The 14,807-nt window shown below is 45.0% G+C and overlaps 1 protein-coding gene across 6 annotated transcripts in view; it reads left to right on the forward strand.

Moving 5' to 3' along the window:
• LOC137436726 (nesprin-1) overlaps positions 1-14,807 on the forward strand; it is a 344,176-nt gene that overhangs the window by 69,949 nt on the left and 259,420 nt on the right. For 4 of the 6 annotated variants that reach the window (XM_068130758.2, XM_078786725.1, XM_078786724.1 and 1 more), the window contains exons 8-9: positions 7,209-7,313; positions 7,793-7,990. In XM_068130758.2, the coding sequence (XP_067986859.2) occupies positions 7,209-7,313; positions 7,793-7,990 (303 nt within the window). Of the gene's footprint in view, positions 1-5,221; positions 5,632-7,208; positions 7,314-7,792; positions 7,991-14,807 lie in introns of those variants that run through there. The other 2 variants (XM_068130757.2, XM_068130756.2) reach the window with 2 other exon arrangements.

Genomic DNA, 14,807 nt, shown 5'->3' on the forward strand with positions numbered 1-14,807 from the left:
AGCTAGCTAGCACCATGTTCGCTATAGCTAGCCTCTTACAATCTACATCGGGTTCCAGCTTAATTGTTGTTATCATTGCTGGTATCACTCAAACATTTGTTAGCATCAAACATTAGGCTACTGTAGAACATGATGGTTGCATTCAGAACATCTGTTAGCAGATTGAGAAGTCCAGATTTCATAACAGGGCGCCTTTAACGTTAATGGTGATTTCTCATTCATTTCTCTAACAGTGGTGGTGGAAGTAGACATTAAGTCAGCATGCCCAAAAGAAAACGGAGTGTAGATCCTGCAGCCCACAAATCCTCTCCACCTGCATGCATCATTCATGTGCCATCCATGTCTGATCATGGTCATTTTACACCCCTCACTAAAATCAAAGGAACTGCTACAGAAAAACTACAACAGCTTCAGAAGATCCGGAATCGACGTCTCCACCAATCACATGAGTCCCCATATCGTATGCAATCAGTGTGTGACCAGATCCCTACAACTCTCCCCGATGACCTGGAAAGTGTTGGGTATCACCGCAACTGGTATCAGCGCTTTACTGGCAACCTTCAGCTTCTGGGAGATGGTACAAAACCAGAACCATCAACCTCACAGCGGCATCACTCCCCTCGTAAATCAGGGGGTTCTGCTGGACCCATCTTCCCACCAGAGTGCATTTTCTGTGACAAAGTAGAGATCAAAGATGGTCATCGCAAAACTGAGACCTGTATACTTCACATCTTATAAGAACAAAGAAAATGCATGGGAGCAAATTGAATCAGGGGCTGAGAAAATGGGTCTAGTTCGACTTCATAGACAGGTGAAAAGCAAAGACCTCTTTGCTTGTGAGGCCAAACACCATCCGTCATGCTTTAAATCTTTCCGCACAGCATTCAGTAACTACGAGCGCGGGACTTGCAGAGCCGAAGGAGCAAAATATACCGAGCAGGCTTGCATGTCAGCCGCCCATGAAAATGCATTCGTCTCGGTACTGAAACACATTCAAACTCAGGTCATCCAACAAAATGAGGTCCTACAGCTATCTTCCTTGCACTTGCGCTATATCAAAGAACTTAAATCGAATGGGTATGAAAACTCAAATTATCGCTCCAAGAAACTACTGAAACGCCTACAGAATGACCCAATCAATGAGCATATCCACTTCATGACAAAGCTGATGCCATTTCTTTCTGGCTTGTGTACAGTTCAAATATCACCGTTTCCAATGCTCTTGCACGAGCTTACACTCTCGGAAGCACAGATAAGTACCAAAACGTTGCTCTCCTACTTCGTCAGAATATTCTACAGGCTTTCAAAGAGTCCAAAGACCAACCCTGGCCACCAACAGCTGACGACATGGAGCTCACTCCTGAAAAACTCCTACCCCCAGACCTTGTCCGGTTCCTCAGCACGGTTATGGCTGGCAAGGAAGACATGGAGACTGAAAATATGAAGCGTCTGGTATTCTCCATTGGGCAAGACCTGTGCCATGCAGTGTCAGAGGGAAAATGGAAGTTACCAAAACACATTCTACTCTGTGTGACTGTCAGGCACTTGTTCCGAAGCAGGCAGCTCACCATGATATTACACAGGCTTGGCCACTCTGAGAGCTACGATTTTGGCTTAGAGTTGGAAACTGCCCTGGTCAAGGTCCTGGACGAAGTCTCAACCTATCGGACACCCCAAATTGTGACAGGAGAGGGCAACCTCGTATTCCACTGTGAGTGGGACAACTTGAGCAAAACCACTACCAATGTGCACGGCAGCAACATTGTCAACAATGCTGGGGGAATCATGGTGCAGGAAGTCAAGCCTGGGTTCGAGAGCAACAAGGTCCGAATGCTGCCTATCATTGACAAGTCGCAACAGTGTAGCCTGAAAGTCGACACACCAGAAACTCTCCCACCCTTGCACTTCACTCGCGTTGGCCCAAAGTTTCCTGATGGCTCATCATTCACACCGCCTGCAGAAAATGACGTAGTCTATGCTACTAAGATGCAAGAGTACTACATCTGGCTCTTCAGCAGGTATATTGGAAGCAGCGGCAAGCAGCCCGTGCCTGGACTAGTGGGCTTCACCTCTGCAACTGGTACTCCTCCACCCAGAAAATCAACAGTGGACTACTTCACGCCCATCCATCAACCGATCATTGACAACACAGTTGTTCGTGAGCTACTGAAGCGTTCTGAGATAGCCACCGCTGAGGTGGGTCAGAGGTGGGTCCTGAATACATTTGATCTGGGTGTCTGTTTGAAAGCTTTACCCATCATCTGGCATTGGCCAGATGAATTTGCCAGTCATGTGGTCATGATTGGGCCCTTTCACACATCCATGAACTACATTGGGATGCTCACAGGCCACAAAATGCGGGGATCTGGATATGCAGAGATTCTGTTTGAGGCACAACTAGTGACAACTGGATCCCTCAAAGGTGTTCTCAGTGGAAAGGCCTACGCAAAGTCCCTCTTTTGCCTCAAAACTGTGTGTGAGGCAATGGAGAGGCTGTTGATGGAGCGATTCACTAAGGAGGAGAACATCCTTATCACTGACCCTGCTGTGCTTCTCAACATGACCCAGTCTTGCAATCGAGAGCCCCTCGATGAAGCCCTCAAAGACTCCTCAACTCTAACCCTTATCGAGAAGTATCACGCCTTTGAGGAGAAGGTGCGCAATGGCCACCTGGGGAAGACGGCTGCCTTCTGGATGTCCTTTATTACCCACTGTCATCTTGTCTTCATGCTCCTCCACTCGGTTAAGACCAACAACATCCAGCTGTTTCACTAATGTAATGGAGAGATGGCGGATATCTTCTGCGGTCCTGCGGTCCTGTCCTACCAAACTCGTGAGTTGATCTCCTGGACACTGGAGAGCGTGAACAGGAAGAGGAGGAGGACGAGGAAGGAGAGGACGAGTTGGACTCTGACGATTTCATTGAAAACGATGATGAGTGATTCATAGTGGAGAAGCATTTACCTGACTGTTTATCTGGAATGGGAAAGAGAAGAGTTCTATTATGATGTTTGACCCTTGTACTACAAAATAAATAAACATTGGTTAAAAACAGAACAACATCTGTCTAGACACCTTATTTGTTCAGTTATCTGCAATATTGGAGTCTCTTAATTGGTAAAAATGTGATTATTTTGAAATGGTGGCACTAATTTGCATACTAGCATGACACAGACACATGTGATCACTTTAAGAATAGTTTTATTATGATCTTTGACCCTCAAAACATGGGTCTAGACACCTTATTTGTTCAGTTATCTGCAATATTGCCTGAGATATAGTGAAACTAGATTTTTCGATGATGGCGGCACTAATTTGCATAAAAATGATACGTGCGACATTCTGACAACTTTTTAACATAGCTCATCATTTCCTACACAATTTTTCCAATCTAGAAACACTGATTAGAAGTATATTTCCGGGGGGTGCATGATACCCCCCTATTCCTACTAGACTAAAAGGTCAACAACTTATTTTCGGTATTTCACAAGTATCGTGCTATACACGACGTATTTCTTGTTGTTGTTGTTTTTGTTCATTTAGGGCAGAGTGACGAGGAAGCATATGCGATGTCCTCCTCGGTCATGTCGTAATGCCCTCTGCTGTTTGGCATTGAGACTGTGTGTTATTGTGATGTAATCATAGCGGTTTTTGCTTTGTTTACCGATGAATAAGATACTTCGCGTTTAACCCGCATTTTGGCATTGCCTTGTTTATACGTCGAAGCCGATGTGAATTTATTTTTTGAAATTCTCCAAGTGTGATAAAGCTTGATTAACATTCCATTTATGTTGAAGACCTTTGTTGCTTTCTTTAAAAAAAAATTGGAGATCTTAATTTTGTTGTAGCCTTTTGTATATTAATACATGCAACAAACTTACCATATTTTGACACGTAACTTCTCCAATCGTAAGGTAATTATTTTGAAGCATGCGGACTGTTGAGATTGAAAGGACCTCGCAGGTGGGTATAAGGTGGCCACCGGGCTATGATTTTGTGTATTGGTTGTCCTCATCCGCAGAAGGCCGTTTACCTGAAACATGTATGAACCACCTGGTCACAATGTTTATAGTGCAGAAGCTGCTGCACAGGTAGCAAACAGGTATAGCCTGGTTTCGAGGAACCTCCAAGAAGACCAAAGCACTTTCTACCTGCAGTCCAAGCAGGAATGTGTAATTTAGTCAGGGTGCCGGCGATAAGTCGCATACTGTTCACAAAGGACGCAGTGTAACCTTTACCGTCCACCATCTAATGCAAGCAGGTGGGACACCCAGCTTAACATGCATCCAATCAATGGATGGCACACACATCGATGCCTCTCCTTGCCTGCGGGATGCCAGGGTGAGAGTTTGCAGTTGGCCCAAGATTTCAAACCAGGCTGCACAGTTTAAAGGCTAGGGATATGATTATTATTTAAATTATTATTTCGTTTGCAGCCTGGTACCTGTCGCTGCTGGTTTCATCATTTATTGAAGTGCAGCTGTGCCGCCGATGCAGTGTCCCATGTTAACCAATAAGCTGGTACACATTTTGCCGACCCAGAAGGATGACAGGCTGAGTCAACCCACCTGGTGTTATTTCAACGGTACGACAGGGGCTCAACCTCAAGACCCTAAGATCTTTAGGCAGCCACCTTAACCGTTAAGCTAACACCAGGCTTAGGGATATGATTATACAATCTGTATATGATTTCTGGTGTATGAAATCGCGTTGTGAATTGGTTACAACCTGAGCATTCGATTGTGCGGATATACCATTACCTAGATGATCATCTCGTGAGACATAACCATGGTTGCATGCTTGATTCTTTTCCGAAGATGAACTCTCCTCATCCTGATCACCGACGAGCAAGATATTCAACAGATGGCAGGAAAACACAAAAGCGAGGCTGAGCATCTCGCGGTGCAAAGCCGTTGTTCCCGCCATAACGTGCGCCTGACCCCCTCTCCGCTGCTCCACCCTACCCTCCTCTCCAACCCCCAACCCTCAGCCCCCTTCTCCTCTGCACTACCTTCCACACAGAACGTGAAAAGCTCTTTGCTCGGTTGCTAAAGAAACCCTCGCTAGCCACATTCGTCAGAAGAAAACAAAAACCTTGCACCGCCCACCCCAGCGAGATAATATGTGAGCTGGAGAGGAGGCCCCAGAGGCTCTGTGGGGAAGGCATGGCTGCTCTTTAGTGGTTCGGCGAATCGGCGGAAAGGGGAGAGGAGAGGAAGACGAGGGGGCGGGCCGAGAGCGCACGGTGCAGGCGCTAAAGGGGACGCAGCCGCCGCCGGCCTTTGTGCCGTTCGTTTTCCCTCCCTGACGGGCGCCCTTTTGAATGCTAAGCCATTGCAGAGCACGAGCACGTGCGGCGGAGGCACGTTGGCCAAAGCCCGAGGGGCTGACTTTGCGTGCACCGCTGCAGCATGCTCCGGCACTGCACGGACCCTGTGCATGCATAAGACAGATAAGACCGAAGGAGAAGGCGTTGAGGAAGATATGGCAACGCGTGCGGCGGCGGCGGCGGCAGGACCTCGGGCACTTGCACAGGCGGAAATGGCCACACTGAGCGAGGAAGCCGAAGCGGGCCTCTCGTCCGACGAGGAAGAGGATCTGCTGTTTTATGAGCGCTGCAGCGATTCGCCAGTAAGGCCCGGCCCTGGCCGTGTACGTGCAGGTGCCGTGTATGTGCAGGTGCCCGGTGCGCACGTTATTTCCTTCTCACCACGGCAGGTGTCCACTCGCTTAGTTCCCGCCAACGGAGATGCTTTGTGACTGTGCTCAGGGATAGCGTGGTGTATTTAAAATGCAGATCGACATGAATTGATCTCCTTGCAGAACGAGCATGCCGCATGAAACCATGTACATATTGTCGAACGGACGTAGTATCTTGTTCGTAAGAATATACAATACAATACATACACGTTTATTATCTTTGCGCTGCATTGTGTGTCCTCAATTGCATTGTGAGAAACTCTCTTAACATGCACACACATTGGTTTCATTAAACTTAGTTGATTTGTATTTGAGATTTATGCACACGTTCCAAAAGGCAAGAGCAAGTCTGAGCAGATTGTTGTGAAGGTGCACACTTAAAGGTGCACAGAAATGCAGAACATTTTAGACTTATTTGTATGAGTATCAGTTTTTTAAAAATAGAAATCGATTTCTTGTAATAAGTAATAGCTAAAAAAATATATATAATTTTTTTTCCTTTCCCTTTTAGCGCTCTTGCACCCTGCTAAGCCCCGCCCTAAAAAAAACCCGAATTTCACTGCTACCAGATCACATGACGTATGACGTCACCTCCAGAACGAAGTCCATGCCATCTCGTTTCGCTATGCTTCGGCCCGCGATTCGTTCCGTGTAATTTGTACGTACTCTACTTTTGATTTGCTTGATCTTGATCTGAGGTATGCTGAGACACACGTGTGTCACGCCTCGCCTCGTCGATAAGCCCGCAAGGTCGCTCCGTGGAGCGGCCTGCACGTATTCAACTATGTGTGAATTATATAATTACCAACTCACGGTCTGAGGTAACTCGGCTAAAAATTATCCGATTTGCACCAAGTAAAGTTTATGAATGGTTTCACAGACCCCTACCTCTCACTAAAAGTGGAAACAGAATGTAAATCGCAGTTAAAACAAGCCCGCAAGGTCGCTCTGTGGAGCGGCCTGCACGTATTCAACTATGTGTGAATTATATAATTACCAACTCACGGTCTGAGGTAACTCGGCTAAAAATTATCCAATTTGCACCAAGTAAAGTTTATGAATGGTTTTACAGACCCCTACCTCTCACTAAAAGTGGAAACAGAATGTAAATCGGAGTTAAAATAAGTGTTTGATTTGTATCAAGCAAATGCATGCGGAGCGTGCTTGTGAGCGAGCTGCGTTCTGGAGGTGACGTCACATGGATTACGTCATCGGCTTTGAGGTATGGGGCAGAATTTTTAGGGGCGTTCCCAAGTGGTTCGGTTTTCTTTCATTTTTAATGTTTCAGAGTGAATATAACAAAAAATCAATGCCATATTTGAATTCACCATAAAAAGACTCATTTAGATGACATCAAATGCATTTTGAGTGAGATTCCGTGGCTGTGGACCTTTAAGATTGCCCGGGTGGAGTGCATCAGAGTGAAGGTGGTACAATCATCTAGTTTCCTTGGCCTCCTGCCATTGTGGTGTTGTTTTCTACATCCAGTGGTTGTCTTTGTATCACAGGGTTCTTCGCACATGACGTCCTACTATCGCCGCTGGCTCTCTCCGGTGATGGAAGAATCTGGGGAAGATGTAGACCATTCTGCAGACACTGAGTCTCCATGTCTGGTAAGGAAATTATATGATCGAGCCATTGCACGTATTCTACATCCAAGTTCTTGGCCTGATGAAGTTTCCCTGTAATATGAACATCAACATATATCCTGACAATAAATATACCTGGCATGTATGAGCTGAACAAATATGCAATGATAAATATTGAATTTGATGTTTGGAACATCCTGCTGGGGTCAACAATATATTTTCTCATGTGACTGGTTTCAAAATTGGTGTTGGATTGCTCTGCTTAGAGATAATTGCTCTCTTTTTTTAATGAGGTCCAAGCTCACTGTACACCTGTACTGTGTGATAACACTCAGGTGAGACCTGTGCTGTTTTTTTTTAATGTCGTCTTTGTTTACTAATTCAGCTTCCGAATAATTGCAAAGTTTTCTACACTTGATTTTAAACACCGTGAGATGAATCATGAAGGCCTCAAAGGGTCCTTGCAGGTAAACACACAGCTTATCGTCGGTGCTGCTTTCCAGGTCCAGCGGAGGGGACGGCCTGCGACTCGCTCACTTTCTGACCTGGACCTTCTCAAGGCAGCTGCTGCCAAGCTGCAAGTTCTGGCCAATAAGTCAGATTTAAGTGAGGAGGACATGGAAGACAAGTCGGAGCAGAAAGAGCAACTCGATGTTGTGAATAAACGGCTGTTGAGCTCCTGGGAGACACTGCAAGATCTGGTAAAGGACGGGGCGTGGGGGGGTTCCAATCTTTTTTGCCCCTCTGCGATGCTCAATGCTCGTTGCCGGGATATAAATATAATTTCAAATCCGTAGCAGTCGGGTTTGTTTAAGGAACGGCTAGGTATGCTGTGCATAGATCATGTTCTGTTTGTTCTCCTTATTCTCCCTGGATTTTTCATCCGTCTGTTATTTATATTCCATATTTATATATTTAACCTGAGGCTCATAGGTGAGCTTGTACATAAATCACATCGGGGACACAGAAATCTATAGACATACGTTAATTATAATTGCCAATGACTATCTCCCACGATAGAGCCGATGCGCAAGGCCTGTTGATCTCACATGGCAGACATATCTGCAATCTCTGTTCTTTACCAATTCCCCCCTGGTCTACCTCCCTCTGCTCACACAGCCCTCCTACCCTCGCATGCTCCTTCTGGTTTAACTCTGAAGATCCAGGCTTTCCGCCTTCCACGCTTTTGCTTCTCTTTTCTTCCGTTTGTGTAACTGTCTTCCAGAGACTGGTCAATCACACTCTTCCCTCCAGGGATTCATGCAAGCGGTGCAGCACCATCTCATGTCATTCCCCATCTCTACCCACAATCTAGTATCTACCCCCATGAACATTACTTAACTCAACCCTTTTACTTTCTCGTTGTTGTGTTTCCCCCTCCTCTTCCTCCTCCTCCTCCTCTCTCCATCCTCTTTTTCTTGGTTGTTTATTCCCTTAATTGCTTGTTGTATCCGACTGTTGTGCCACTGCTCACTGTCAGTACATTGCATTCTTACTCTTTGCCACCTCGCTCTTTCATGAATCTAGATTTTGGATCATTACAAAAAAAGGATATTAGGACGCCATGGTCAAACGCATGGTATGTGGAATTTGAGCTCGGCCTCCATCCATCATTACCCAGAGGTTTTGATGTGAATACAAACAGAGCAACCCCAACATAATGACTAAGGACATTATGTATTTATCTGCTTGCTTATTTATTTAGCTACAATATGGAGATATAGGATGGGCACAATGGACCAATTAATTTATTTATTCCTTATTTATTTAGCTCAGCTGTCTGGCCTTGATTGGAATCCCCACTCAGCTATAAACTGTCATCCCGGTATTTCACAGGCAAGGCGATTCAACAATGGGTGTGCCGTCCCTCGGATGGACGTTAAACTTGACGCCCCATCTGCTGGCATTAGTATGTGGATCTACTAGCATTAGTAGGTGGACCTACTAGCATTAGTAGGCATTAGTAGGCGTCTGCTGGCATTAGTAGGTGGACCTACTAGCATTAGTAGGTGGACCTACTAGCATTAGTAGGCATTAGTAGGCATCTGCTGGCATTAGTAGGTGGACCTACTAGAATTAGTAGGCATTAGTAGGCGTCTGCTGGCATTAGTAGGCGTCTGCTGGCATTAGTAGGTGGACCTACTAGCATTAGTAGGCGTCTGCTGGCATTAGTAGGTGGACCTACTAGCATTAGTAGGCATTAGTAGGCGTCTGCTGGCATTAGTAGGTGGACCTACTAGCATTAGTAGGCATTAGTAGGCGTCTGCTGGCATTAGTAGGCAAGCTATCACTGGCACCGTGAATAAATTACAAATTATTGCCCTGTCTTCTTGTGTTGGAATGGCGACCTATCCAGAATTGTAACCCTAGCCAAGAATCTCCAAACCTATACTGGGTGGTTTACCATTGCCTTCCCAGCTGTAGTTCAGGCAGGAATTTGCAATTTGTTCAGGGTGCCGGTGATAGCTCGCCTACTCTTTGCGAAGGACACCATGGGATGTTTAATGTCCACCAACTAATGCCGGCAGACGGGATGCCCGTTTAACGTCCATCTGAGGGACGGCACACACATTGATGAATCACTCTGTCTGTGAAACACCGGATTGACAGTTTATAGCTGGGTTGGGATTCGAACCCAGGTGAGACAGCGAAGAGGCAAGTGTGCGTACCTCTAGAGTCTAGACCATCTTGTCAGCACATACTTCCTTATACTATACTGAAAAACTAGATGGCAATAACATTATAACCCCACATAATAGTAAAGGATCTCATCTGGCATGGCTCCATTCTTTGCTCTGACGTCATTGTGTGGCTGTTTTATGCTTCAGTCACATTTGGCTCGGCGGCCGTAGGGTCTAAAAAATCTACGGCCACTAGCAATTATAGGGCGGCCGCAGTATTTCCACGGTCACACAATGTAGCAGTCACATATGTTTTTTTTCTTCGGGTAGCCGCACGGGGTATTTAGAAATTGTGGAGACCGAAAACGTGGGGGTGCCGTACGGTCTTTGATTTGATGTCGCACGGTGACCTTATAGCGTCCCTGCGGCGGCCATAGAATTTTCAAGGCAGACGCAAGGTAGCCTCAAGGTGCCCGCAAGGCGACCGCAGGGGGGCCCTAAGGCGAACGTGCGGCCAGACGGACGGTAACGAGTGGGTATATATACCAGTTCTTTTTCATATGTATAACAGCACTTACAGTTGTCATGGCTACGGCTTGTCAAATTGCTACGGCCGACCTAGAAATGAAAAAAGTTTTAACTCCGCGCTATAATTCCACGACGACCCCTACGGCCTGTAAAAGATAGCCATACGCCCTAGGGCCACCCTGAGGCCACCTCAGAAACTCTGCGGCCGCCGCACGTTTCTGTCAATTTACGGGGGGTACGGCCGCCGTATCCTAGCCGTAGAGCAAATGTGACTGAGGAGTTACCCATATTGATGTCAACCTGAATCAACGAGCTGTTAAAAACACAATTTTCTGAGTAGAACAAATCAAAATATTTTTAATTTTTCTAAATTTAAATAAAGCGTTATGCTGAAGATGTTAACACCTTTTGTAATGTTTGCTCTATGAGTTGTGCAGTTTTGTTTGGGCAAATTAAATGGTAGGTCAGTGTTGGATCACATAACTACTACACTGTGAAGTGAGATTGGCATAATAGTTAAATGGAGATACTGTATTGATGAAACACAACAGCAGTTTACTTGCAAAGCTGTTTTACAAACAATTATGAGGTCAAATGTGTTATTTTAGTTGCACTGTAGAATTGAGAAGCATTATTAATATTAGGCAGAATGTTTTCCATCAATATAATGTTTACCAGACTCGGTGGTCTAATGGTAAGAGCTTCCGCTCTGAGTCTGGGAGGTCGGCGGTTCAAACGAGTCGTACCAAAGACTTCATACCAACAGAGTCAGACCAAAAAAATGGTACGTGCTGCTTCCTTGCTTATCTATGTCTCAAAAAAAATTTATGGACAGATTCAGATGAAGCTTGGCGGATAGTTTGGGTGTGTGAGAAGGACGAATTGATTAGATGTTTGTGAAGATCTGGATCTGAATATAAGATTTTTATATAATAGAGTAGATATAAAAGAGATAAAGAGATAGATAGATATAAAATAGATAAAAGAGAGAGATTTTAAATATAGCATGATATTTCAAAACGTTATGGACAGATTCGGACAAAAGTTGGTGGATGGGTTGGGTAGGTGACTAGAACAAACCCATTAGATTTTGGTTCAGGTCCGGATCCAGATCCGGCCTATCAGTGGGAAACAAGATGTAAACTGTTCAGCCTGGCGGAGGTGTGCACTCTACCGAGTGTCGTTCTAGTTATTATCGAGATAATTTCCTTTCTGCAAGATGAGGTCCTTGTTTTTCATGACGAGCATTAAAAATATTCCAGGAACCATATACCGACTATACCGTACATAGTTCAACACACAGTAATCTTGTTATATTTTCAATATGTAACAAGATTGAAATTAGCAGCTGGCACGATCATGGCTTCAATATTTCAGCCAAGAGGCTTCAATATACTTAAAATCCATTTGTCCTTCCAAATGTCTTTTCCAGCTAGAATAGACGTTTTCAGATTGCTCCTTCTGCCACATCTCGGTTGTTTCAGTCAATTTTTCGTGGGCAGCCGTGCGGGTCGGTCATCAAATATCGAAACACATCATAGTCACTTGGGGTCTGTTCTTTGTTGTACAGGGGTTGATTCAGCAGTTGAAAGTCACAGTCATTAATTGTTCTCAGCGCAACACGAGCATTGTGCACAGGCACGTTGTCATGCAGGAGTACGTCATTGGTCAATATTATTTGATGGCCAGTTACCATTTTTGCATGAAGCTCATGTAATATTCCCCATGCTGCTGGTATATAGTTTTTTGAGGAAATCGGCATGATTCCATTTAGTCGATCAACAGGATTCCTTGGCATTCTATTTAGGACCATGATCGTGCCGGATATGTTGGGTACCATCTTTTTTGGGGTGGCAGTGATCCTTTGTGCGTCCAATGCATAAACTCCAATTGGGTTTTTAAATCCCAGTGGTGGAGCCACGTTTCCTCATGAGTTAGTTAACAGATGAAAAATTACGTCTGCTTTATCTCCATTTAAGAGATCAAGAAGCTCGTCATATGATGCCAACCATTGCTGTTGACTTTGAGCGCAAAGCTTTCAGGGACTTCATCTGATGGAGTCCTTCGAAGGGCCCAAGTGTTTTCAGATCATTGCAAAGACACCACCTTGAGAAATTACACATTCTCTCTATTCCACAGATTTCTAAAATACATTCCACAAGAATGAGATTAAAGAGACTGAGGAAGTTGATTCAGGTGGGAAAGAAAAAGAGGAATGAATGAGTGGAGATGAGCAGTGAGTCTAGATTTTGCGAGTTCCAGCATAACGTGGTTACTGGCAGATCACATATACCCAGCAGAAACCTGGAGGGGCAAGGGGGGGATACCTACCGGTCTGTCATGGGAAAGTGATGGGCCCATATCATACCTTCATCGTGGGAGATTTCAATGATATTGAAGGCCTTGGTTTCCATGGCGTCAAGCTGAGGAAGGTGTGAGGCAGGAATGCCAGCACAGAGGGGAGAACAGTACTCCATCAAGTTGCACCTAAAGGGCTTATAGGTGGATAGAAGTTTAGGTGTGCCAAGGAAAGACTGCACGGTGGAGGATGCCCAGAATTGGGAGGCCAACTTAGAAATGTGGTTTGCCCAGTAAAGATCATGGCTGATAGTAATGCCCAAAAGCTTAAGTGACCAATATGAAAACCATGGTTCTCATGTGCCAATGAATAACCCAGTCCTATCTCTTTTTGAATTCCCCTTGTGTGATGCTTTCATATTTTCACCGGCATCAGAATAAAAACTGCTGGGTCAATTTCCCTTTATTAAATGGATTGTTTTGTGGTCAGGTAATTGGTAATTGGTGTGTAAAGTTACGTCCTGAAAATATGCATCACCAAAATGTAGACTTTTTGTGTCACTGCCCTTATGGAAAAATGTAATCTATTTTGTTCTCATGCATTTTAGCTTTTTCCAACCTTTGCTACATAATTTTTACTTTTTTCCGCACTGTAATCTTGACGAAGGAGTTTGAACATGTCTGAAATGTAGGACAATGTCATTTGGAGACACAAGTGCTCATTTACATGAATTATAATTCCGCAAGAAACACTCACTCCCCACAGGAGTGGAAAAGGGTGACAGGCAATTTTATTTTGTGTTATGCAGTATTATATTATTGTACACCACTCCTTTCCTATGCCATCTCCAGGCGCTGCAGAACGTCATTGCCGGGCACCGAAGGGGGCTCGGCAATGACGCACGCTGAAAGGGAGTACTCAGTTTTCACTCTGGTTGTTTTCTTGTTTTCTTGCTTGTCTGGGCGATATCTCAGCCATCCTTTGAGCTAGGAAGCTGAAATTTCGGCACAATAGTGAGCAAGTACTTTGTCAAAAATGGTATTTTTTGTTTTTTGATTAATCAATTAATTGATTAGTTATTTAATTGTTAGCGATTAATCAAGTACTTATACATTTCCTTTCTCTTCTAGCCATTATCTCAGGCACCTTTTGAGTTAGGAAGCTGATATTTGGACATGCCAATGATCAAGTGATTTGGCTGTAAAGGCTATTTTTGATTTATTGATTGATCAATTAACTGATTAATTTTTTAATTATTCAATTAATGACTGAATTTTTTTTTTTTTTTTTTTTAGTTAAAGATTCGGATGAAATGGTGGTGGTTTATGTGTTCTATTAGCCAATTGATTAGTCATTTAATTTTTTTAGGGGAAGGGGGGAGGGGAATAGGGGGGAGGGGAGGGGGAGGGGGAGAGAGGGGAAGGGGGAGGGGAAGGGGGAGGGGGAAAAGGGAGGGGCAGGGGGAAAATGGAGGGGGAGGGGAGGACGGAGGGGGGAGGGGGAAGGGGGAGGGAAGGGGAGGGCCAGTCAACAATGACGTTGCAGTTCTCATGGTCGGAGAGCAGCACAACAATCGCGACATCGTCCTGAATCTTCGCAACAGCACGAAGCGGATTTTGGAGTCTCACCGATCCTGTGACGCCCTCCAGTACCAGCGTTGCCGGGTGGGGGAAGGGAGACCCGTACATTCCCAACCCGTACATTCGCCCTCTCGACTCAAGCTCACTCGGACAAAAGCCTCGCACAAATTACACCGTGAAGGCCCAATGGCCATGTCTATGCCACAAATCAAGTACGTGAGCGAGTCCGGCGCACTGAATTGAAAATATATAGAACGTTCATACTCCGTGAAAAGTGAAGCCAATTGGCGGCGGGGATGGAATAACTCACATTATTTCAACCTGAGAGGTGTTTCACCTCGTTTCGGTGGATTTACCTGCCCATGCGCTTATTACTTGGATTTGTCTCAATGGAGCAAGGTGATTAAGAGGTCAAAGGATACCAGAGTCAACGACTCTGAAGTTCAGCTACATCTTAGCTCAGCCACAGCTAAATACAACACAAACTATA

The sequence above is a fragment of the Myxine glutinosa genome, chromosome 11, assembly GCF_964187855.1.
Source record: "Myxine glutinosa chromosome 11, kmMyxGlut1.1, whole genome shotgun sequence".
NCBI lineage: Eukaryota > Metazoa > Chordata > Myxini > Myxiniformes > Myxinidae > Myxine > Myxine glutinosa.